Source organism: Aedes albopictus, chromosome 2, assembly GCF_035046485.1.
Source record: "Aedes albopictus strain Foshan chromosome 2, AalbF5, whole genome shotgun sequence".
In the NCBI taxonomy this organism is placed as follows: domain Eukaryota; kingdom Metazoa; phylum Arthropoda; class Insecta; order Diptera; family Culicidae; genus Aedes; species Aedes albopictus.
This window is the reverse complement of record NC_085137.1, coordinates 115,529,808-115,554,606: the sequence shown is the minus strand read 5'-3', so window position 1 is coordinate 115,554,606 and position 24,799 is coordinate 115,529,808. Positions and strand designations below refer to the sequence as shown.

At 42.0% G+C, this 24,799-nt stretch overlaps 1 protein-coding gene across 1 annotated transcript in view; it reads left to right on the top strand.

The window, feature by feature from the left end:
• LOC134289040 (uncharacterized) overlaps positions 1-24,588 on the top strand; it is a 112,435-nt gene extending 87,847 nt beyond the window's left edge. The window contains exon 2 of the mRNA XM_062855039.1: positions 24,369-24,588. Within this exon, the coding sequence (XP_062711023.1) occupies positions 24,369-24,407 (39 nt within the window). The 3' untranslated portion in view covers positions 24,408-24,588. The remainder of the gene's footprint in view (positions 1-24,368) is intronic.
• The last annotated feature ends 211 nt before the right edge of the window (positions 24,589-24,799 follow it).

Sequence of the window (24,799 nt, the reverse complement as noted above, 5' to 3'; positions counted from 1 at the left end):
GATGCTCGCCGAGGCGGATTCGACCCGGGACACGGAACAATTCAAAAAAGATTTCTGCGCCCAGAATGATGTCAACCGGGGTGGTTTTATCGAACGACGGATCAGCCAAGTTAATACCGGGTGGAAATTCCCACGTCGAAGTATCGATTGACGTGGTAGGTAGGTCGACAGTGACTCTGGGAAGAACTAGCATTTCAACAGTGGTGGTGTAGTCGCCGACACGTGAACGGATGGTGGACGAAAACTTCTGTTTGGCTTGCGTTGACGATTGGCCGATTCCGCTGATTGGCAGATATATTTTCTTCCGCTGGACCTTCATGCGCTGCGCAAAGCGTTCAGTTACAAAGCAGCACTCACTTCCCGAGTCAAGCAGGGCGCGCCCAATGTGCTCGGCGCCGCTGTCGTCAACGAGGATAATCATGGCTGTAGCTAGAAGGACGAGTTTTTGTTGATGGCAGGCGGAAGAACAACTGACGGATTCAACTGTTGCAGAGGCAGAGTTAATCGGGGATTCAAGGCTTGGAGATGATTCGTTGGTTTTAGGATGCTGGTGATCCGCTGGTTTCGAAGTAGGCTGGTTGGTTGAGTTGTTCGAACACAGTAAGGTGTGATGCCGGCCCCGACACTTGCGGCAGTTCGTTGATGGCCCTTTCTCAAGCAGTTCCTACACAGCTGATGTCTACGGACCTCCTTTTCCTTGTCCTCGAGTGACAGCTTCGAAAAGGTCCCACACAAATACAGAGGATGATGTTCTGAACAGGCAAGACACTTTCGCAGATTAACCTGACTGGCTCCGTGACTCGAAACCGAACGCTGGGCTGGTCTTTTTATATGGGTAGAAGACGGAGTATCGACGACCTTTACTTGCATGGACTGAAGCACGGTGACGCGCCGCTGGATGAATTCTGTTAAATCCTTGAATTTGACGGTCTGCTGCGACGTTGAGTGTTCCTCCCAGTCCCTACGGGTTGTTGAATCGAGCCGGGTGCTGAGCATGCGAACTAGCAAGATGTCCCAGTGTTCTGTTCGCTCCCCAAGTTTGTGTAGAATCTTCACATTAGCCTCGAAACGCTCCACCAAATTGTGAAGTTCTGTAGCCGATTCGCGTTTTAGTGCCGAAAAGTCGAAGAGTGCATCAACATAGGTCTGCTTGAGTCTTGCTGGATTCTGGAAATGCTTTAGTAGCAGGTTCCAAGCCACGGAGTAGTTGTCGGCGCTCAGCGGAATCGACTGGATGAGTTGAAGTGCCGAATGGGATAGTGACGACCGCAAATAATAAAATTTTTGAATATTGGAGAGACTGGTGGAAGAATGGACTAACGAGATGTACAAATCGTGGAACACCAGCCAATTTTCCAATTTTCCATCGAATAACGGAAGTTTGACGTCCGGCAATCGCACATGCGAAGCGGACATAGGGAAGTGCGCCTCTGAATGAGTGGGAGACGTAGCGGATTGGTTTAACGGAGCTTTATTGTGGGCTAGTAGGAAGCCCTTTATCCGATAGTAGGACGATTCCAGCGTCGTCCGCTCTTTAATGTGGGCATCCAGGGAGTTTTCATCGAGCGACTCAAGTTCACTCTGTGCGATGCCGTAGTCCATCCACAGCCTGTTGAGACTCTCCAAGCGCACGGGTATCTCATCGGATTGCGTCTCTTCATCGAATTCGTCGACGAAGGTCATGATGAGGCTCAAAGAAGCTGTCAAGCTCTTAAGCCGCATCTTGAGCGTCTTGATACGGCGTTCGGTGGACATCACAGCAACCGACGAGATTCTGGGAACGAATGGACAAGCGTAGCACACACGAGTGGGGAAATAGGGAGTTTGGAGTACTAATTACCTGCTAGAGGCAATGTGATTGCCTTGAAAATTCAATTACAGCTGGGTCGTCGTCGCACGGCGGACGATTCTCGAAGAAACTATGGCGGCGGTTGTCGATCGTTCTAGAACCTTCCAGATGGTACTATGGCGGATGATGGCGACTCGTGGCCACAGGACTGCCGGACTTACGGAGTTTCGACGTAATCCGGCTCGAAGGACCAGATGTCAAGTAGCGCAGCGAGCAGCGGGACGAGAGAGATGACCAGTCGAGGCGGTTCCAGGATCTTCAGCGGTAAGTTTCAACGGTAAGTATCACCACTAACTTTTCTTCTTTCCAGGTTCTTCTTCCAGCACAATAGGTACGCTCCACAGGTAAGTAATCACACGCGTTAACTTTTATTTAGACGATTTAATTTCTCACTACTAACTTAATTTATTTCAACTTAAATTTAACTTCATGCAAATTCACTATTAATTTCTTCAGTTTGTTGACACTCGATGACGTCTGGATGGATCTTGCAGCAAAAAAGAGGATGACACATGTCACCGATTTCCCTTAAATAGCAAGGTGCCCGGAAGAAGGTGTGCAGCCATGCTATTTCTCCTTTTCTCCTTTTTTGGGCCATTATCGGTGTCGACGAACGGTGGGTTGAATTGGTCCCGTGTTTCATCTGCTCACGTGTAGATGGCGCGATAATCGATTTCTTTCTCATTCGTGCATTTCGGGTACTTTCGTTTCTCCGTGTGGATGCACGAACAAGCTATTAAAAACATTTGACTAAACTTAAAATTCTTTACACGAAAAAAAAATATAACGATTAGATTATTTTTCTAATATAACATCAATTTATCCAAAACTTCATCGTCCTTTTAAAAATTCGTAATAGTAATTATAGTTCAATTCAATTTCCTCTAATTAACTTGAATATATTTATGATTCAAAGGAAAGCAACCAAATAGCCGGCATTAAATTGAAAAAGTAATGGGACGCATATGAAAAATAGATTTTACTAAAAAACATAGAATAAATTAAATCGCTATAACTTTTTTTCCTAAAAATAATTTCAAATTAAGTCAACTGTTTTTTAATAGCTTATTATATAAGTCATAAATGATCAAAATTTCATTGCATTCGGTTCATTGAATCCGGAGATATAACAGCTCAAAGTTGGATATAGGATAATTATACCTTTTTCTAGAATCTTTATAACTTCGTGTTGAATGGCCCGATCATTTCCAAATTTGAACCACTGATACACAACTAGTTGATGAACTTACAGTAAAAATTTGAGAATGTTTGATGCTCTTTTCGAAAAGTTACACCGAGTTGAACATTTTTTGAAAAGTGAAAATTTTACCTGTCCCAGTTATTTTGTGTATCCCCTGTAGCTTCCCGCCAAAAAAAAAATCATCATTGCAAACGTGAACGCTGAATAGATAAACCAAACCTCCGCGACGACACCAATTAGCCGTTCGCTATTGTTATCACTAGAGAACATAATCCGACGACAAATCCCCACAAACCACCCACACCGTTTGCGTTCGTTCCGTTGCGTTGTTGGCATAACTAACTACGCAACGCAAATTAAGCATCATCTCGGCAAGATCAACAGTATTGTAAACCAGAGAATGCTGATTCCGGCGAGTGTTGTCTGAACCACTTAAAGGCAACAATTTCAACATCGTCGCGCCACCTTTATCCGAGCCGGGTATCCGTGCTGCTGGAGGATGACATGCCGCGGCGTTGTCTTTAATAATCCCGGCTAATTTCTCATGACAGCCTGTATTATGGGGGTAGTAGGCGGATTCGGTTCGTTCGAGTGAACCATGTTTTCCACGATGCTTTATATTTTAATCAACTTGTTTTCTTCCTCTGTGAGCCTTGGCCTTGTAACGGGTGATTTACTAGAAATAGAAAGAGATATTCTGGCCATATAGCCGAAAAGGTAAACGCATGGATGCTCAGTTTTCAGGCCTCTTTTCCAAAAATGTTTTCTGATTCTCAATTCCAGCCCCATATTTTAATAAACAATAATAATAATAATATTTTAATTGGCATCATAAAAGAAGTAACTGGTCAAAATGACTGCAACGCCTTGTGCAAAGCTTTGTTGCATTCTTCAAAGTGAAGTTTTATTTTTAAGCATGGTTTGTAAAAAACTTGAAAGTTGTTTATTTTTTTACATTCTACACAGCTGGAGCTAAAATCTACGAATTAACAACTTAAGGCGAAACTGGAAGCATTTCCTCATTTTTTTTGGTTTTTGATTTTTAATAAAATAACGAAGCAATATTTTCAAAATCGGTTTTCTTGCACATGTAGAGTATGGATCAGGGTATCTCCTGAATTTTTCCCTGGTGGAAAAAGTTTTTCGTTTCTACAGACACCTTTTTTTGTGCACTTTTGTTTAAAAATGGTTTCAGCAAATACGAAAAACATTTTCTACCGCGTAAAAAATTCAGAAGACACCTTGATCCATACTCTACATGTGCACGAAAACCGATTTTGAAAATATTGCTTCGTTATTTTATTAAAAATCAAAAACCAAAAAGTGAGAAAATGGATCCAGTTTCGCCTTAAACGTCAGTCGGATTCATGATTTTTGTTTTATTTTTTTTTTTGTTTTTTTGGGTACACAACCCAATTAGGTTTACAGGTCGGACTCGATTATCCGGAATGAGATTCTGATGCTTTTGAAACATATATCTTGGAAACGGAGAGCTGTGTAAAGCTGAAATTTTGACATTTTGTTAAGCCAACTTCGACTAGTTATCAGTCAAAATTTCAGCTTCTTACAGCATTCCGTCAACCGATAGGATTACCCCCTTGAATTTTTTACTTTTATTTGCTTTAACAACAATGTTTCGAATCAATGTCAGATTGTCTATACAAGAGCTGTTCTCAATACACGCCGACTGTCCTGCTCCTAATAGTTTTTTGCATTATTGGTTTTAATCTGTTGCATAACATTTTTGCGAAAAGTTTGTAGTCAGTGTATAGCATACTAATTGGACGTAGGTTATCAATATTGTATGTATTACCTTTTTTCGGAATCATCGTAATTACGCCAGATGTGAATAACGCTGGAGGATATTCTCCATTTAAAAAATTACTGTTGAATAAAGAGACCATTTCATTTTTGACTGTGTCAAAAAACGTTGAATAAAATTGATGATTGATTCCATCAGGCCCTGGAGAGCTATTATTTGAAGCTTTTTTATCGCTGTTTCAATTTAATGGTCTTCAATGGGTTCAATTAAAATTCGTTTGTCATCTTCGGTCAAACGTTGATCAATGTACCTCAGTGGATCTCTACAATCGCTACGAGGTTCAGGGTTCTTCTGGAACTTTTTCGAAAAATGGTCAAATATTGTTTGTTTCAAAAGGCTGGGATTTGAAGTAATTTCGTCATTAACTTTAAGTTTCAGCAATTTAGAAGGCGATGATCGACTGATAAAGGAGGTGACTTGGAAGAAGGATAGCTTTTCATCACAATGCAACGAGTGAGCTTTTAATCTTTTCCCCTTCTGCCGCTGCCGTTGTTTCCTCTCCTGTTACTGCCGCACCCTCATCTCCTGCGCTTGGATGTTGTGGAACCTTGAGTACCGTCATCGATGTCGGAATCGTGCCTACGCTACCGCTGGGACCCGTCGCTATCCTCATGTTGGCCGATACCTGACTGTAAAGTCTGCTGTTGACTGAACTAGATGGTCCTGCCTCCCTGCTGTCCACCAGCTTAGGGCAATCCGACTTGTTGTGCCCCTCCGGTTTGCAGAAAAAGCATCTATTTTTTAGTCCGTCGTAATACAGCCTAGCACGGAAATGGCCGATGTACATGTTTGCAGGTACCTCTTTCTCTATATCCATGTGCACACCTCTCACTCCGCTGAAAACTGGATATCCAAAATCTGATGGGTACCGTTCACACACGTGCTGCCGGATTCTGCCAAATTGCCCTAGCACCGCTGCAATGTCTTTAACTTCCGTTTCGGGGGGCAGGTTGAAAATTCGTATGTATTTGAACTGCCTGCTGGCCATCTCGAGCTGTACTTTGGCCTTTTCACCATCCGCATACTGGAACCAATACTGTTCTTCCATGGTACCGCTGAATCTGTTGAAGCTGTTCTCGTCGATAAATTTGATGTAAAATCGTTGATCGTTCTCGTCCTTGTACACGGAATGGACGTCTGTCACTGGAACTTTTAGCACCCGCATCATAAACCGTAACACATCCAGATGGATTCCCAACTAACAATTGCAAGTCACAAACATGCAAGCTTGCTGAATTTTTGCTTATTAATGGTAATGATAGCTGAACTAAAATTATGCTCTACACATTACTGTTTAAATGATTTTTCAATTGAGAAAATAGTCAATGTTCGACTTTCCTCAGCGGTATCAACAATGATAAATTAAAACACTTTTCAAAAGTTTAACAACAAATTTATTCGACAAGCATTGATTCCTTAACAAAAGAGTTTAACAAAACATTTGTCTGCATCTTATTAAGCTGATGTATCGATAAGCATATGCTCCTGAACAATGTGCTTTTTACTTGTTAAATAAACGCCTTCAGCCCGTCATAGTTTGACTCGGAACTTTGTTCGGATTAAGGGATAAATCATGGCTAAAACTGTTTAGACAACTAAGTTATTAAAGAACCAAAATATTAAATGAATCATTTTTGAATTATTATTATTAGTCTGTAACAAGATATCTTGTACCTTAATTATTTTATTTTATCTTTCGCAGCAGTTCGATTGTACGAGACACTTGGATCGATGCATTTGACATTGTTGAATATGAAACGAGCAACTTTCGTTTCAAAAGAGAAACGATAAGTTTCTGTAGGTGAGGTGTTCGATTCGAGCAGTGCAATCTCGTTGATCGTGTATAATGTAATAATGTGGGTTATTAGTTCGTAGAGTAATGCCAACCTGAAATATTAGTACTAAAATTAAGGAATCCGGAAATATGACGTAAATGGAATAAGTACTAAAAAAGAAATGCTAGGTTTCGTGAAGTGAAGAAATAGCACTCTTGGTCTTTTCCTTTTAGACAGCCGAGTGATAAGGATTAAAAAAAAAGTTTTAAGTGGGAAAGTGCGATCTAGCAGTATTATTAAGTAATTAAAGAAAAACATATGCAAGTGTAAAGTGATTCTAAAACCAAATTTAATTATTTCCAGAGGTGATTTTATTTCTAATTTCTGGATCGCAATTAGTGAGTCGAACCGTGTAGCGAAAATAAAGCGATTCGAGTAAGTTAATAACCTTAAAAGTGAAGAAGCAAAATCTTAAGTAACTCCGTTAAAACAGAAGTCGGAGAAGTTATTCAAGAAATTATATCGCGTAATCAGTGTGCAAATATCGAGCAAGAAGAGAGATAAATTTTGGGTTAAAATATTTGCGATGAGAGTACTCTAATTGGAATTTATGTACAGTGCCCACGTGCCGGCGGAGTGCCGAAGTCTTTGGGGTTGGTGTCGGATAGGCATCGGATCGGCATCGCTCGTTCGTCGAATCCGAAATATTTGAAGGATAGTGACGGAAGCATTGGGAACCTGCCTAGGTGCGCACTATAGCCTTGTGGCTGCGCGCCACGATAGTCCACCTGGAGAGCATCGGCCAGCGGTAAAAATCTCGGCCTCGCATTCTCACGCTCCTCCCAGGAAGTTCAGCGAGTGGTCTAGAAGGGAAAGGATCGCCACGCCAGCGAGGTTACCCCCCCGACTCACGTGCTTCCCGCCTCACATCGCCTTTGCCCGAAATCCACCTACTACAACCAAGCCTAGTCACACAGCATCCACGATCTCTCCGAGAGCAACGACGAGCCTTCCTCGCCGTTGGAAGGAGCGTCCCCACGGCTCGTAACCATCGTCGTCGCCGAACCCCTATACGTGCTGGGCGTCGACCGAACGACTGCTCGGTGGTGCTCGTATACCGACGTCCTAGAAGTTTGCTGGTGCTAGATCGGCCGTGCCCGGTCTTCACAACAACCTGGAGCGATCGCATGCCTTCGGATCGCTACCTGAGAGCTCGCGACTACCCCCGAGTGGCATAGGTAACCACTACTGAACCTGTAAGTACTCCTATCGCACTGCCTTGTATGGATAAACCACGCTCGAATAAGTAGTATTATACCCAACCATGCTTGTATTATCCTCTCACTGATTCTCTAATCGACTCAACAAGAGATTACACACTATCAGGTAAGAGTGACCGCACAGTAGGGCCAGAGATCCAAGATCTTTTTATTAATGTTCTCAGAGACCCAAAAGCGCTCGTAGGCCTGTTAGGAACAAATTGGAAATGAAACACCCTTGGAATAAATTAAATTTTTTATAATAAATTTTGTTCTCGTAATGCAACCTAGAAAGTAGTTGCGATTTTTCCCCAAATTGCTAGAACACAATTTGTTGCTTCTTCAATAAACTTTAACGCTTATTTCTAACTATGAACGAAACCTTTTAACTAACACTAGTTTACAGCATTTTTGAACTCGGTAAGCTGATGATCGTTTTTGGTGTAGAATCATGCCCTGAGTTCGAAAACGCGAAGGAAAAAAATTACAGTAGAGCGGAATTTTTTTCGACTTTCCACACAAGGTTGATGATTTGAAATCGATTTTTGTTCTATTTTTTAGCAAGGTCGCTCACTTCAAACATCTCATTCTCCGTAATCAATGCTCCGATTGAGCTGAAATTTTTACTGTAACTCGCCTACATATGATATGTCAAATAAACGTTGAGAAAGAATTTTTAAATTGTTTTTTTCTTATTGAAAAAAAAAATACATTTCTTCATCTATTCTTGGAAAATTTGCTAAAATTTAAGGAGATCGTCCCTAAAACTCGCCAATATCTTGAATTTCATCAATCTGACGCGAAACCTGCATACAGATGATCGAATGGTATTATATTCAGCTTTTAATTTATGGAAAAATATTCAAAATTGGTTGAACAAAACGCAAGATATTTGAATTTTATTAAATTCCATATTTTAAAAAGTTGTAAAACTCAATATTGAGCTAAAACTTAAAAAATGTTCTACTTTAAATTTTTTGAAGCACGGTTTCGAAATCAGCGCTAAATTATGCTTCAAAAATTTTGGTCGTTGACAGAAGTTCACGACTTTCGTTTTATTTTGTAAACTAGTGTAATTAATAAGAAAGTTCTTGAAATTGAATTGGGCTTTAGGTGATTCGGTCTACTGAGTTAGTTGGGGTTTTAATGGTACCGGTTGATCTTGTTGTGGGCTTGAAACAACAGCTAGCTGGGCAATTCGATCCGCAATTCCTAGCAGACGATACCATCGTCTGGCGCTGAAGCTGGGAATGTGGTGGCCCCCTCAAGATCCCCCTTACAAATATTGTTCCCACAGTTACCTAGATAACCAAACAGCATTCAGAAATCGATACATTTCAAGTATCCCTAAACATCCTTATGCACTATTTATTGAACATAATATCAAGATTCCATGACAAAAGTATAAATAAAAAATTGCTTAACGAATCTTCGACTGAGCATGTGTAGATTACTTGAACAGATGCTGTGAATGCACCATGTCCAAGACCATACCACACCACATATTGTCATACATTTTTAAAGATCGATATTTAATAATAAAAATAAAAACATATTCATATCGCAATTAGTTCGTCTGGAAACAATATCTTCAATAAGGGCCAACACTTTTTGGCCGCATTAGATACAAGTTTTCTCACCGTGCGATAAAAATACTGACAGCGAAATCAGAATGGAAAACACGTGTTTTGGGCTGAACAGCTGTTGAGTTGTTCAGTTGATTACCACGTGCGGTGCTAATTCACCACTGCTGAACACAAGTTCAGGAGTGATCATTATTGAGTCATGAGAAGATTATGTTTTGCTTTGGGTGCTGCACCTCACCATCTCTAGGAAGCCATGCGGCTGGTAATCTACAGGTCTCGAGTTCTAATCCGGATTTAGGTAATTTTATATGTAATTCTTATTTCATAATAGGTGTTCTCAACATGAGAGCAAATAATTACTCTCGTGAGAGTTCAACATTTTTGCATTTTATTTATTTTCAGTCATTTTTGCCAAAGCTTAATAACAACTTTCTTGTCATTTGTAAAACACTTTGAACAACAAAAAGTTAAGTTTTTGCACAACATGATGCTTTATAACTTCTTAAAATTTGTGTGAACAAAACCCGAACATAGGTTTTACGTGAAAATAATTAAATTGTTATTCAACATTATGCTGAATTAATTCGTCATAATGGTGCCTGTCAAGGTGCCTGTTAAATGAGTGATTGTTAGTTGGGTTTGCATCTTGGCACCCTGCGCAAAAGCTAATTTCAACGTGTTCTTTCTGGTTTCCATTTTCTATCTATTCACTGAATAGATTCCGCTTGAACAATGCAAAAAATATCACTTAAAGTGTGAGCAACCGTTTAATACTTGACCAGCACTTTCGAGTATGTATTCACTCTACGGCGTCCGAGTATAATCTGTTTTCGTACATAATGCAACTCCATTTGTATTGTGTCAGCATGGTACACAGCAAATAATTTTGTAATTTCTAGGCGCGTAATTTCTGGCGATGTATCCATTTCCGAATGTAATCTCACTCGGATACATCGTTTTCCAACAATTATCACACTCACCATGTGCACCGTAGTTGGCACCGGAAAGTGTCAACAAACCCATTCCTGCAGATACCTAGAAGCAGTATCATATATATACCTACCGTCTAACTCGGTGAAATAGCCGAGAGGTTAGGGATATGCCTCACAATCAGCGGATCCGTGTACGAATCCATGCCGATATTTTACTTATATATGATTCATCTGTCGTTCCGGTTCTAGCGATTGCTAGACTCACTTTCAAGCTACGGCGGCTAATTTGCTGTTTGGAAAGGTTGTAATTTGTACATCACTTTTACGACGCGACTGATGTGCAACGAAAGTGATGTGATATCACAAGAATTTTTTTGCTGTGTAGTACAAATGGGGACCGTACATTATTACGCAAATTGCTCTCAATTTACGAAAACTGATTTTCCGAAACATATTGGTTGAGGTTTTACGAAAAAGAATTATCAGTGCAGAGGCTATCAGGTGAGTTTCACGGAGATTTTACTGAAGATTTCGGAGGCGTTTCAATACGTTTCAGGGCGTTTGAAGAGGTTTCGGAGCGGTTGTACACAGCAAAAAAATTTCACGGAAGTTGTATGGGGGTTTCAGAAGCGTCCCAAATCATATCAAGGCATTTCAATACGTTTCAAGGCGTTTGAATGCGTTTCAGGGCGTTTCATAAAGTTTCAGAGGGATTTTGGGGTCATCAGAGGCTCTCAGGTGAATTTCATGCAGATGTCGTCGGGAGCTTTATAGGCGCTTTAAAGATTTATAAGGCATTTCAGGTGGTTCCAGAGGGGTTTTAGGTGCTTCAGAAGCTCTCAACGGATTTTCAAGAAGGTTTCATGGGGGTTTCAGAGGCGTTTCAGGGCGTTTCAGTACGTTTCAGGGCAGAAGTTTTCAGAGGGGTTTTAGGGAACTTCAGATGCCTACTCTCGGTGAATTTCACCGAGATTTACTGGGAGTTTAAGAGGCCTTTCAAGCCGTTTAATTAGTTGAGGACCACGTGGTTTATTGACAGCCCCTTTGAGCTTTTAGAAACGACCAAATACGTTAGTAGATTCGATGATCTATACTAAAGGAAGTTCTTGAAAATCCTCAAACTGACAATGAACTCACCACTTGACAATATATAGGGTAGTGGACGTATTTTGGCCCCGGGGAGAGTATTTTGAGAGTTTTAATAAATTTATTATATAATATCTACAAAATCTTGGCAAATGATTATCGGAAGTTCTAATGATAATTTGACAAGATTTTGTAGAGATTATATGATAAATGTAATAAAATTGTTAAGGTGGGCCAAAATACCTGCCACGCACACCAAATTGATTGAGGGTTTCAGCAAAATTTTGCTGAATTTTGTCGAGCTGAAGGTTTCAGTATTAAATTTACTGCAATTCAGTCACAATTTGCTGATTTGTTTAGTAAACTCTGCTGATCATCAGAAACAGTTTGGTGAAATTCAGCAAACTTTGCTGATAGTTTAGGAATTTTTTTTTTCTGAACTCTTCAGCTCGGTAAAGTTCAGCAAAATATTGTTGAAAGCGTCTGGTTTGTGGGCCAAGTTGCAAACTCTAATTGCATGAGGCTGTGTAAGCATTAATTTCATTCATAATGCTCCAATAGATCACTGCTTGTAGATTAGATGGCCTAAACTCGAGGAAGATCACGTATACTCTCAAACTTTTAATCCTCATATACGCCGTAAACGCCCCTTTTACTCTTAACCCGGGAGCAATCGCGTCGTATACTGAGTACAAGCATTATGAAAAATGCACGCTTGCGATACACAGCGTGAACGTGGTGTCGTTGAAGGTGGTCGAAGACTCAGCTCGACTAGTTGAGATGATGTATGTGTGTATGTCGATGTCGAATCGATTGCAACTACCGATGGTTCATTCGATGGGGTATATTGTCCCATTATTTCCTATTGAAAATGGCTTAGATCGGTCCAGCCGTTCCGAAGTTATGGCCATTATTACACGCTTAAAAAGCCGTTCTGGTTTATGTGAACAAAAAATCATGGCAACTGGAACAGTCAGTCAGCTGGGTTTCGTGATTAAGTTCTTGCTTTCGTGATTTGTTGCAACTCATATCTGAGAACTTGTTCTCGAAAGCAGGGACAAAAGATCACATCTGTTCTCTGTCATCAACAAACTCGTTACGATTCTGAATGCAAGAACAGAGTTCCTGTTTTTGTGATAATGAAAGTCCATACCCGTGATTTTGTGCTCGATAACGGGAACAAAATTCACGACTACGTGTAGCTGTCACTTTTTGTAACGCATCGATAAAGAAAAATAAAAATAAAACGGGTCATTAGCAAACAGAAGTGGTAAGCGTATTTTGAAGGATTTTGCCCATATAACTTGTAATTATTTCATTCTAGATCTGTGAACTTTCATCTAGAAAAAAATCTAACTCCTACGCACGTCGTTGGCAAAGTATTCTGGCAGACTCATCGAATCGCAAAAAGGAGATCTGAGCTGAAATTTCTTTTGAACAACAACCACATAAGATGAACATTGAACATTGTTTGCCGTTATACGTTTTTGTAAAGTTGTATTGTGAAAGCTATTGAACCATTGATCTGAATAATGCAGTGAAAATGTTGAAAATTGATCTTCGCGTACGTGGGAGTATACTGCGAACAGCCACCTCTTTTTCCTCAAGAAAGTCCACCGAAGACTTTGCACCTGCTTTATGATTTCCAGAAACGGATGAAGCCAGTCTGCCCTATGCCCGGCAGTTTTGCTTTTTTTTCAGTTAGATGATGCTGGTATGGAACAGTTCAGGCGATTGTGGGATTTAAACCGTTTGTGAACTCATTTTGCCTCCTCGATTCAAGACTATTATTAAGATATTATGGTCACCTTCTAATAAAATATCACGGAAAACGAACAATTTTTAATATTTGTTATGATGAATGACTTCGGGAACGAATTTCCAATTGCATGGTTTTGGTTCAGGAAGCGCACAGCGTTTTTTCACAGATCATGAACTATGTTCTCAGACCCGTGATTGAAATCACGGCTATAAGAACACAATTCTTGAATCCGTGATTTTTGTTCTGTTGGTCCTGTCAACCTGTTGCAGACCATGAACTATGTTCCAGACGCCGTGAATTAGAATCACAGCTTTTGGAACACAGATCGCGTTCTTGTGACTTTTGTTCTGCAATTGTTGTTCGTCAGGCGTTACTCAGACGTTACGTGCAAGGCGGGGAACAGATTTCTCGTTAGGGGCCATTCATAAACCACGTAGACTTTTTGGGGGGAGGGGGGGTCTGGCCAAAGTCTACGCTCCATACAAATTTCAAAATTTTTTTATGGACAAAAGTCTACGAGGGGGGAGGGGGGGGGTCTGAGATGACCAAATTTTGGTCTACGTGGTTTATGAACAGCCCCTTATCGTGATTTTAAATCACGGTGTATATTTGTAAGTTAAGTTCTCGCTCGATCCGGGATTCGTGACTAGATGTGGACAGTTTTAGGAACGGATTTATTTGCGTGTAGGTGTTCCGGACCGGTACCCCAGGAAGTGGCCAGATATGAAATTGCAGCAAACCATGCATGCGACCCATCAAACCGCGGCATTTTCGATTATCTGATGAACGGTAAGCAGGAAAATAGTCGCAGACGATATCTGAACCGGTAGTGTTCTGGAACTGGTTCCGGGTGTCCTGCCGTACACTGCAAAATATTTTTGCTGGTAATCAGCAAACTTTGCTGATTTTCGGCGTGCTGATTGCATTCAGCAATACAAATTACTGAGTATCAGCAATTATTTTTCAACTTGCTGAACCATCCAGCAATTTTGACAGTTGATCAGCAAAGTTATGCTGAAATTCAGCGAAAAAGTTGCTGAAATTCAGCAATTTCTTTTGCTGATTTTTGGCGTGCTGGAAGCATTTCAAAAATTTTGGTGTGTACGTGGCCAAATATAAAAGTGAACATAATCCATGCATGCGACACATCAAATCGCCACTTTTTCTATAACCTGATGAACGGTAAGCAGGAGAATAGTCTCAGACCATATCTGAACCAGTAGCATACCGGTACCGATTCCGGGTGTCCCGTCGAAAGTGGCCAAATCTAAAAGTGAACCAAACCCATGCATGTGACACATTAAATCGCTTTTTTGTCAGTATGCATGGATGATAAGAAAATAGGCACAGTGCACAGAAGTTACTACCGGTAGTGTTTTTAGTTCCGGTTCACCTGATTAACAGTCAGCATTTACATAAGCTCATACCACATTTAAATATGCCGGTAATGTTCCGGAATTATTTCCGGGTGTCTCGTCGAAAGTGGCCAAATATATAGTATATCAAACTCATGCATGGAACACACCAAATCGTGACATTTCGAAAAACTAATGAACGGTAAGCAACAAAATAGGCTCAGACTACATAAGAGATGATATTAAAATATATCCTTAGTGTGCAGACAAAATTTTGTCGAATACCTCAAAGTGATCTGTGAAAAAGGTAAATCCTAGCTTGTAATTGGCATCTTGGAATGGATCGGCCTCCAGTGAAGGTGGTCAAGCAGTCATCTGAGAGAACTGATATATTTAGCTCTGCCTATACGTTGAACATAACGTCAGAATAAGTGCCCCAATTCAATGAGGACCTTGACAGAATTCTTGCTTTTCTAAATAAGGTATTCTCAGGATTCAGGAATTCGTAGGTGCAGTCTCAGATCGCTGTTATAAGAATTTCCTCCTTCTCGTCCGTTACCAAAGCACAAAGGTTTGGTGCTGATCACTGTCTCTTGAGCAAGATTGATTGCATCGACGGAAAGATCATGAGTACATATTCGAAGAGAAAGGCACTATCACCACTAGGTGAATTAATCTGTTTTTTTTTTTTCCTTAAATCAACTTTATCACCAATCTTTAGTAACCCAACTGCTCTGAACGTAGTCAAATTCCATTTATGTAACGTTACCAAAATGGAGGGACCTAAGTAGATTCTAAGTAAATAGGTTCTACCTAAATGGAGGTTTGAGTGTATTAAAGTTTTGCATGGTTGTATTATTCGTACAAATGTATAATTCATTCGCCGGACGATTGAAGAACAAAGCGACGTACATAAGTTCCATCATAATTAAATCGACAAAGATTTAATACGGCTGCATGTTGTTTAAAAGTGTATAAGCAACTGGTCATAATGTAAGTGCAGAACTTTTAAATTTAATGTGTAATTTATTCTAAGTGTATGAAAATTATGAAGAGTCAAGAAGAGTTTCCTAAGAAAAATTTGGAAGGTTTCTAATTATTATCAGAAAATATAAAATTTGAATGTATTATCAATTCAAGTGGGAATGAATTACATTCTCAATATCACAGTGAATTTTCTTGTGAAAATTTTTGAAATTTGTCGACGACTTGATTAAATTTTATTATTTTCATATTTTTCTGTCACCACCCGTTATCACCTTGCAACATGTCGGCTTGGCGCCCCTCGTTCATTTGGTCCCCATTATTCTTACTTTCATCCGTTTCCGGTAATCGTTTTTTTCCCCGGTGAAAGAAACAATGTCTAGCCCGTAGAAATAGGCTGTATGTAGCGGATGGGTAATGGGTATCATCGGAAAGCGCTTTCCTGGCACCAAGCAGGGAGCCGTTATCATTGTTGTCGTTCCGGGACGGTGATCTGAGAATAGCGGAAAAACGACGACGAGGACAACGATGAGTCAACTTAATAACTTTTCCGGGGTCATGACAGCCTGTGGCACCCGGAATTAAGTGCCACCCTTGCGCGCGTGTACCATCGTGGGAAACAATGTCAGGGTTAAGGGTATAGCTCTGAAGAAATGAAGCAGCTGTTGATTTCATGTTTTTTTTTTCTCTTTAAAGATTCAAGCAAATTTTCATCACATCACGGTGACAGAATTTCTCGCAGGTTAAACATTGGGGACAACACGAGGTATAGCCGGTGCCAAGACGAAGACTATCTACATCTACCATATCAGATGGTGATGTTGAAATTGTTCATCAAAAGGAAATGCCTGTAGTGATCGGCGATGTAGAGCTCAGCTCCGTGACCGCAGACTGGCTTTTCTAACCTAATTTTCCAAACCGCCACACTACGGTGAAAGTGCCGTGGTTTGTGTGGTGCTGGCTCTGATGGGAAACGGCTCCACCCGGAGTACAAGGAAGTGATGTGAGTGAATTGGTTTTCTTCGAAATCAACGTTGAAATTCAAAGAGCTGTGGCTTCCGTGTGGGTTGCGGTCAATCAAAGATATTGGAGCAGGGTGACTGCGATTTTGGTGTTAGAAAAATTCGTTGTGACATTCTACAAATATGGCACGTTTGGTGGAGTACTATATTTAAAGAAGTGAGTTAGGTTTTTGTATTATTAGTTGAAAAATTTCCCCGTTTTTGCAACGAAATGGTGTAAACAGGATTCTGATTTCTTACCTAATTTGATACTGTTTGAGTAAAACTTTGAGTCACTGTGTTGTTGAAAATACATGAAAGAGAAAAGACAACAACGTTACGAAAAATGAGTATATGCCAATTGGGTGGACATTGGACACGTGCATTGATCCATCTTCTTCTACGTACCTTCTTCAACACTCAACAAACAAACATTTATATCACAGCACATTTAAATTCAAAGGCATTTATCTTGAATATATGTTCCCCACTGGCCAAGGGTATGAGTCGAAAACAGCAGACTACTTTGCAAATCCATTATCTTCTTGATGCGATGACCAGTTACTGTCGGTAAGGCTATTATCGTAAAGCTTAACCAAAATTATCGTGGGAGAAACAACGTTGTTTCACCCCGAAACAGACCGACAACTGTGTTGGCATTTTTAATCCGTTTCCTGACACGCAATGGTTCACAACTTCCTTTCTCATCGCATACTAGTGGCAAGCACGCACATACACACTTTTCTCAAATGGATCTTTCCGGATGAGAGCCCTAATGGCTTTATCGTTTATTTTATCACCTGTGCGGAGGAGACATTGAATGGCGAATGTGGTTATGTGTGAACATATTCGTCGGACCGGCGTTGGAGATGAACCATGTCGGTGTCCAGTAGTGGAAGGATTAATAACCATCAGCAGTCGATTAAGGGGGGCCGTCAATTTACGGTTGAATACACATTGTGTGCTCGAAAAGATTTCATTCATTTCCGCAGGACTTCCTCTGAAGGACTTGAAAACAGAAAAGGCCGATAAAAATCTTTCCCTGGAAATGCACACCATAATCGTCACGTGGTTCGACAGACATATACGATGGTGAGGTACACCACCAGTGCCAGAGCCCGTCCGATCGTAGATTGTCGTCAGGACCGTCAAAATCACGTACCACCGGAATTGGTTTACTGTTGGAAAGCGGTGCAAAAAATACGGCTACCGCAAGAGTATCACCAACCGTGTGGCGCACATCGATCCTGCCTCGGCCAAGCCCAAGCACACTGTATGTGCTGTACTATATTATTTCATTCGAGGTATTGGGTATTCGGTTGATTTCCTGCGTGTGCTCGCTCAATACGGTGGATTGTGTGCATGCGGGCGGACAGACAGAGGCGACCACCGGCGCGGCGGCATCCTTCAAGCGCACACCGCACATAAAGCGTGGCAACGTGACCGGAAAACGCAAATAAATCCATCCATCGAACGAACCACCATCGCGAACCGGAGACATCGCTTCTTTTATGATGGCGCTGAAATCGTTTATTACTCAATGATTTTATTTTCTGTAGAATAAGCTACTTTGTTCAACTCTTGGACTGCAAAACGGTGAGTCGAAAAGGAAAGCGTCCAACATAACTCTGGTCCTCACAAAATCCTACCTCATGCTTTCACGGGTCAAGCGATGACAAAGACCGCCAGCTAAAAGTTGTTTGCTTGGCTGGTAGTGCAGCCTGGATACTGTTGTCCTTCTGACTTCAGCTAGATTGAGGAGGTCTCGAGCATCTGTTCACCAAGGAGGTGCGGCTCAAACAGCGTCTGTTCTGGCATCCAGCGGCTGAGTATGAAATGCTCCTCCACCGGAAGCTATATCTAAGATGGCAGCCCCACCACGGTAGATAGGGGACCTTAGGCCAACAACCTACTGTTTCCGAAACCCAAAAAAAAAAAGTTACAGAAACCGAAAATGAAAGATTACGAACTGATTCAATGGCTGCGCTCATGAAGTGGGAACCTATTAATGAGAGGATAATTGTAGCCAGATTCGGAACACGGGTTCGAAACCCTACCATGATCCAATGTTACACGCCAACCGATGCTGCCGAATTGCCGAAGATAAAGAGAACTTTCACAGTCAACTGAATGCTGTCGTGGACAAGATACCGAAAGGTTCCCAAAACTCGAACTATGAGCACGTCATGGGACGCCATGAGTCCCAGCTATGGTCTCGAAGAAATGAGGGAAAACGGAGAGCTGTTTGCAGAGTTTTGTGGCATCAATGACATGGTGATTGGGGATAGCTCTTACCTTATCGTCCAGTGCACAAAGTGACATGGGTTTCCCGTGATGGCGTCACGGAAAATCAAATCGACCACATCTGCATCATCCGGAAATGGAGACGGAGCCTTTTTGATGTGCGCAACAAACGTAGCGCCGACATTGCCCCCGACCATCATCTCCTAATAGGCGAGATCCAACTGCTCATTGACAGGATCCATCGACAGGAGGAGAAAATCGAGCGCCAGTTCAACACACGCCGACTGGAAGATGCTGCGGTGAAATGGTCCTTCGTCGAGGAGCAAGAGAACCGTGTTGCAAATTTTCCAGAAGGTGGAAGCGTAAAAGATCAATGGAGCGCCATCAAGATCGTCTTCATCGCCACCGGCGAGAATAACTTGAGTGAGCTACGCACCCGAAGAAAGCAGTGGATCACAGATGATACCTGGTGGAAGATAGGAGCGAGCGCAAACACGAGGAGCCAAAGCCGTAGCCCGTCAGCGCTCTTCGGCTCTTGAGAAAGAAGTGAAGCGCTCATGTAGATGAGATGAAAGAGCGCGGGCGGACTCCCTAGCCGACGAAGGCGAGAAAGCCGTATCCTCTACGATGTCCCCCGTCGCCTTAGTGGGACCAAGATGAATGCTACGATGCCCGTGAAAGACACGTCTGGACAGTTACTGACCGACCCGGCTGACCAATTGAGACGCTGGTTCGAGCACTTTGGAAACCTTTTTCAAGTGTCGGCCACGCCATCAACACCTCAGCATGATCCGCCAAGGATTCGACGCATTACGGGTGTCAACACCGAAGCTCCATCAGTGCAGGAGATAGAAACAGTTATACGTAGCATGAAATTGAACAGGGTCCCAGGGGTCGATCGCAAATCAGCTGCGATGGTCAAAGCTGACCCCGTAGTAAGGACTGTTCATTTTATAAAGAGGACAACTTTGCAAGGCTATGAAAAGAAAACGCGTAGTTCAAATTTGAGCAGCCTTGGTTAGTTGTTCAGTACATTATATTAGCAGATAATAACCATAAATAAATTGGGTTAAAATTATTGAACTTCATAGAAATGTGGCAAAGTGTTTCGAGAGATCAATTTTTCAATTTCCAAAAACTAAAGATAAACACAAAATTTCTCTAAAACATCTGTGTATCGTTTTTAATTACATTAAAGTGTTTGCCATGCTGCAGCAGTTTGAGTGATACATATTCTGGCAAAATATAAACCTAATCGGAATAATGGTTGTTGAGATATTAAAGTTACAAGTTGGACTCGATTTTCAGAATAAAATTCATTTGTTAAACAAAAATGTATAACTGCATCAATTATTCTGCAACATATGGGAAACCGCGACATTTCCGGCTGACTGTATGCAAGGCGTCTTAGTAAAGGTATCCAAAAAGAGTGACCTGACTGTTTGCGATAATTGGTGGGGCTTCATCTTACAGTGTATCGTTCCCAAAGTCCTCTGCAAAGCGATCCTTAACCGGATACAGGAGAAGTTTGACGCAACTCTCCGACGGCAGCAAGCAGGATTCGGTGACGGACAATCCTGTACAGACCAAATTGTCCGATCCCATCCGGGTCGTTGCTGGAGTGTGGCAAGGATGTATACTATCACCGCTACTGTTGCTCATCGTAATCGACGAGATCCTGGTAGGTGCGAATGACCATGTGGATTGCTGTGGCAGCCCATTACCATGGAGCACCTAAATTACTTCGAACTAGCTGATGACGTTGCTCTTCTAGCTCAACGGCGCTCTGATATCCCTTTCGTGACGAACCAGCACAATCGTGCTGTTTTTTGGCATTGGTTTTACACATTTTTTTCAATTGTTTTTTCCTCAAAATATGTGATGTAAACAATTTTTATGATCGAGTTATTACTCTAACTTGTATTTCTGAGCCTCAGCTTTGATTGGAATTGTTTATAAAAAACGCCACGATAAGTTAAACAAAAAGTAAACAATCACCCTAGAAGTTGAAAAAAAATTATCTGTCGTATTTTTATAAATATTTGTTTAATCCAGGTATGCAGCGATAAAAATCGATAGAAAAAGAGTAGTTCTGCAAAACGGCGAAGAAAAAGTGGTGCTTTGTTGAAAAGCACAAGATTTCTGAGTGGTCAAAGTGGGACCAGCATAATTGTGCTGTTCCGTCCCCAAGGCGGTCCAGGTTCCATCGGTAATTGCCTATTCTTAGGCGTTTAATGGTATAGAAGATTGATTTTAATTATTAAATCACTGCAAAGTGATAGTTTGCAAAAACTTAAACGTATAATTTCAACTCAAGGAACACGATATCAGCTTGTACGAGGTTTTTAAGGAACTTTGAATACTTGGGTGAAAAATATTACTCCATATTATCGAAATCATGAATTAGATTGGAACAGGGATTTGCTGTTCTTATTATTTTCTTTTTATTCATTTCTATGATTTGAATACCCTGTCAAGCTGATCTCGTGTCCCTAGATTTAAAATTGTACGTCTAAATTTCTACAAACTAAAACTTTGCAGTGATTTAATAATTACAATAAATCTTCTGTACCAAAAAACGCCTAAAAGTAGGCAATTTTTAGGCAATTACTTAGAGAACATCGACCGGCTTGAGGACGGACCAGCACAATTGTGCTGGTCCTAATTTGACCTCAAAAAGTGCATAGGTGGATAAAGTAGCCGAAGTAAAGAAAGTTTTATTCTAGAGGACGTTAAGTTTATAAGAGAAAAGTTGAGATAATCATTCTTTTATGGTCCGTCACAAAAGGGATATGCAGAGCAAGCTCGATGATCTTGTCAATCGCTGCTCAGCGGCAGGTCTTACCATCAAATCGTTGGATGTAAACACGGTCAACCCTTCCAGCTTTACGGTAGCTGGGCAATCGTGGAGAATGTTGAAATCTTCCAATACCTTGGTGGCCAAATGGCGGCCGATAGCGGCACCAAGATTGACATAGTTGCACGGATCAAGAAGGCGAGAGCTGCTTTTGCGAGTTTAAAAAATGTATGGAAAAACAACCACAGTCGACGCACCAAAATCCGAATTTTTAACTCGAACGTGAAATCTGTGCTGCTATACGCCAGTGAAACCTGGTGTGTATCAGCGGAGAAAACTGAACGGCTGCAGGTCTTCATCAATAGATGCCGGCGGTATATAATTCGTGCATGGTGGCCTCACAATTGCATCTCCAACGTGGAGCTCCATCGTCGATGTCATCAAAAGCCGATAGCGACAGAAATTCGGGAGCGAAAGTGGAGGTGGGTTGGCCACACTCTACGCAGGGGCGGAAACGAAATCTGCAAGCAAGCGTTAGATTGGAACCCAGCAGGACATTGCAGCAGAGGGAGACCCAGAGGCTCATGGCGACGCCGCCTCAACAACGAAATCAAGCAAGTCGACAGAAATTTGACCTGACCACAGGTCAAGGCGATGGCTGGCAACGCCCAGGATGGAAATCTTTCAATTCGGCCCTCTGCACCACCGTGGGTGCACATGACTGAAAGTAAGTAAGTGCAACTCTTCAGGAGGCACAGAAGAAAATCACATAAGTTAATGTTGTTTGGAGAGTTGTTATAAATGAAGGAATGATACTTCAAAGTATAACATTATGTGATAGCATAGCTCATTCATGCGTTTGTTTCTCTTAAAAAAAGAGAATATATCGAATTTAATGTGTCCCCAAACAGTTTGAGACAGAGATTCGAACTGTTCTGCCTTAATCAGACAGAGTGACGTATCTGCCATAGCAGTCTGCAGCGCCTTTGTCAAATAGAATGGTGTTCTGGTTGTACTAGAATGCAAAGCCTGTGTTGGAGAAGTGTCCTTGGATTGACGGTTAATTAAAGTGGACTGTAGTGGGCTCCTCAGTCCTCCAACACGAGCGGGAAGTTCCGTGGAAGCTCATCCATAGCTTAGGATCGAAAGAGGCGGATCTGCGTAACTGTGCCACAAAGCTACAGTGGGACGTTTCTTCGAGGTGCACGAACACACGCATAACGTTTAGTAAAATGAAACTGCACAAAATTACATTTATTCACGAACTACATGTTTACAGGATACAAGTATAAGACGTTAAAATCGTATAGGGTATTGGTTCCCTTATTAAGCATGTGACACGGAGGACCAAGGCAGCGGAGGAAATGACTATGTTGGTGCAGCAGAGGACGGGAACGAACCAACTCCCACGCTGAGGAAAGTTAAGGATTCTATCAACCAGCTCAAAAACAACAAAGCGGCTGGTAAGGACGGTATCGCAGCAGAACTCATCAAGATGGGCCCGGAAAAGTTGGCCACCTGTCTACACCAGTTAGTAGTCAAGATCTGGGAAACCGAACAGCTACCGGAGGAGTGGAAGAAGGGATAATCTGTCCCATCCACAAGAAAGGCGACAAGTTAATGTGTGAGAACTTTCGAGCGATCACCATTTTGAATGCCGCCTACAAAGTGCTATCCCAGATCATCTTCCGTCGTCTTTCACCTAAAGTAAATGAGTTCGTGGGAAGTTACCAAGCCGGTTTCATCGACAACGGACCAGATCTTCATCGTACGACAAATCCTCCAAAAATGCCGTGTATACCAGGTCCCATCGCACCACTTGTTCATTGACTTCAAAGCGGCATACGACAGTATCGACCGCACAGAGCTATGGAAAATCATGGACGAGAACAGCTTTCCCGGGAAGCTTACCAGACTTATAAGAGCAACGATGGACGGTGTGCAGAACAGCGTAAGGATTTCGGGTGGACTATCCAGTTCATTCAAATCTCGACGGGGACTACGACAAGGTGATGGACTTTCCTGCCTACTATTCAACATCGCCCTGGAAGGTGTAATGCGACGAGCCGGGCTCAACAGCCGGGGTACGATCTTCACGAAATCCGGCCTATTCGTCTGTTTTGCGGATGACATGGATATTATTGCTAGAACATTTGGAACGGTGGCAGAACTGTACACCCGCCTGAAACGCGAAGCAGCAAAGGTCGGACTGGTGGTGAATGCGGCTAAGACAAAGTACATGCTGGTAGGTGGGACTGAGCGAGACAGGACAAGCCTTGGCAGCAATGTTACGATAGACGGGGATACTTTCGAGGTGGTAGAAGAATTCGTCTACCTCGGTTCCTTGCTAACGGCGGACAATAATGTGAGCCGTGAAATACGAAGGCGCATCATCTGTGGAAGTCGTGCCTACTATGGGCTCTAGAAGAAACTGCGGTCAAAAAAGATTCACCCCCGCACGAAATGTACCATGTACAAGACGTTAATAAGACCGGTGGTTCTCTACGGACACGAGACATGGACGATGCTCGAGGAGGACCTGCAAGTACTCGGAGTTTTCGAGCGAAGGGTGGTAAGGACGATCTTCGGCTGTGTGCAGGAGAATGGTGTGTGGCGGGGAAGGATAAACCACGAGCTCGCTGCACTTTACGGCGAACCCAGCATCCACAAAGTGGCCAATGCCAGAAGGATACGGTGGGCAGGGCATGTTGCAAGATTGCCGGACAACAACCCTGCAAAGTTGGTGTTTGCTAACCATCCGGTTGGTACAAGAAGGCGTGGGGCGCAGAGAGCACGATGGGCGGACCAGGTGGAGCGTGATCTGGCGAGTGTTGGGCGTGACCGACGTTGGAGAGCTGCAGCTGCAAATCGAGTATTATGGCGGCAAATTGTTGATTCAGTATTATCATGAATTTGATGTTAACTAAATAAATGAATTAAGCATGTGGCTCCAATTTTCATCCTACGAAAAACAAAGGATTGAAGCACTGTTTGTTTTGTTTCTTATTTTTGTATTTTTTGTTGGAAGTGAGCACGCATGAAAACAAAAAAGAACGGAACCAATCGGTACCGTAATCGCTTGATTTCGAATAGGATGAATATGGGAGCGTGAGATTACTGATGGCTCTCTTACCCTACATATGCAA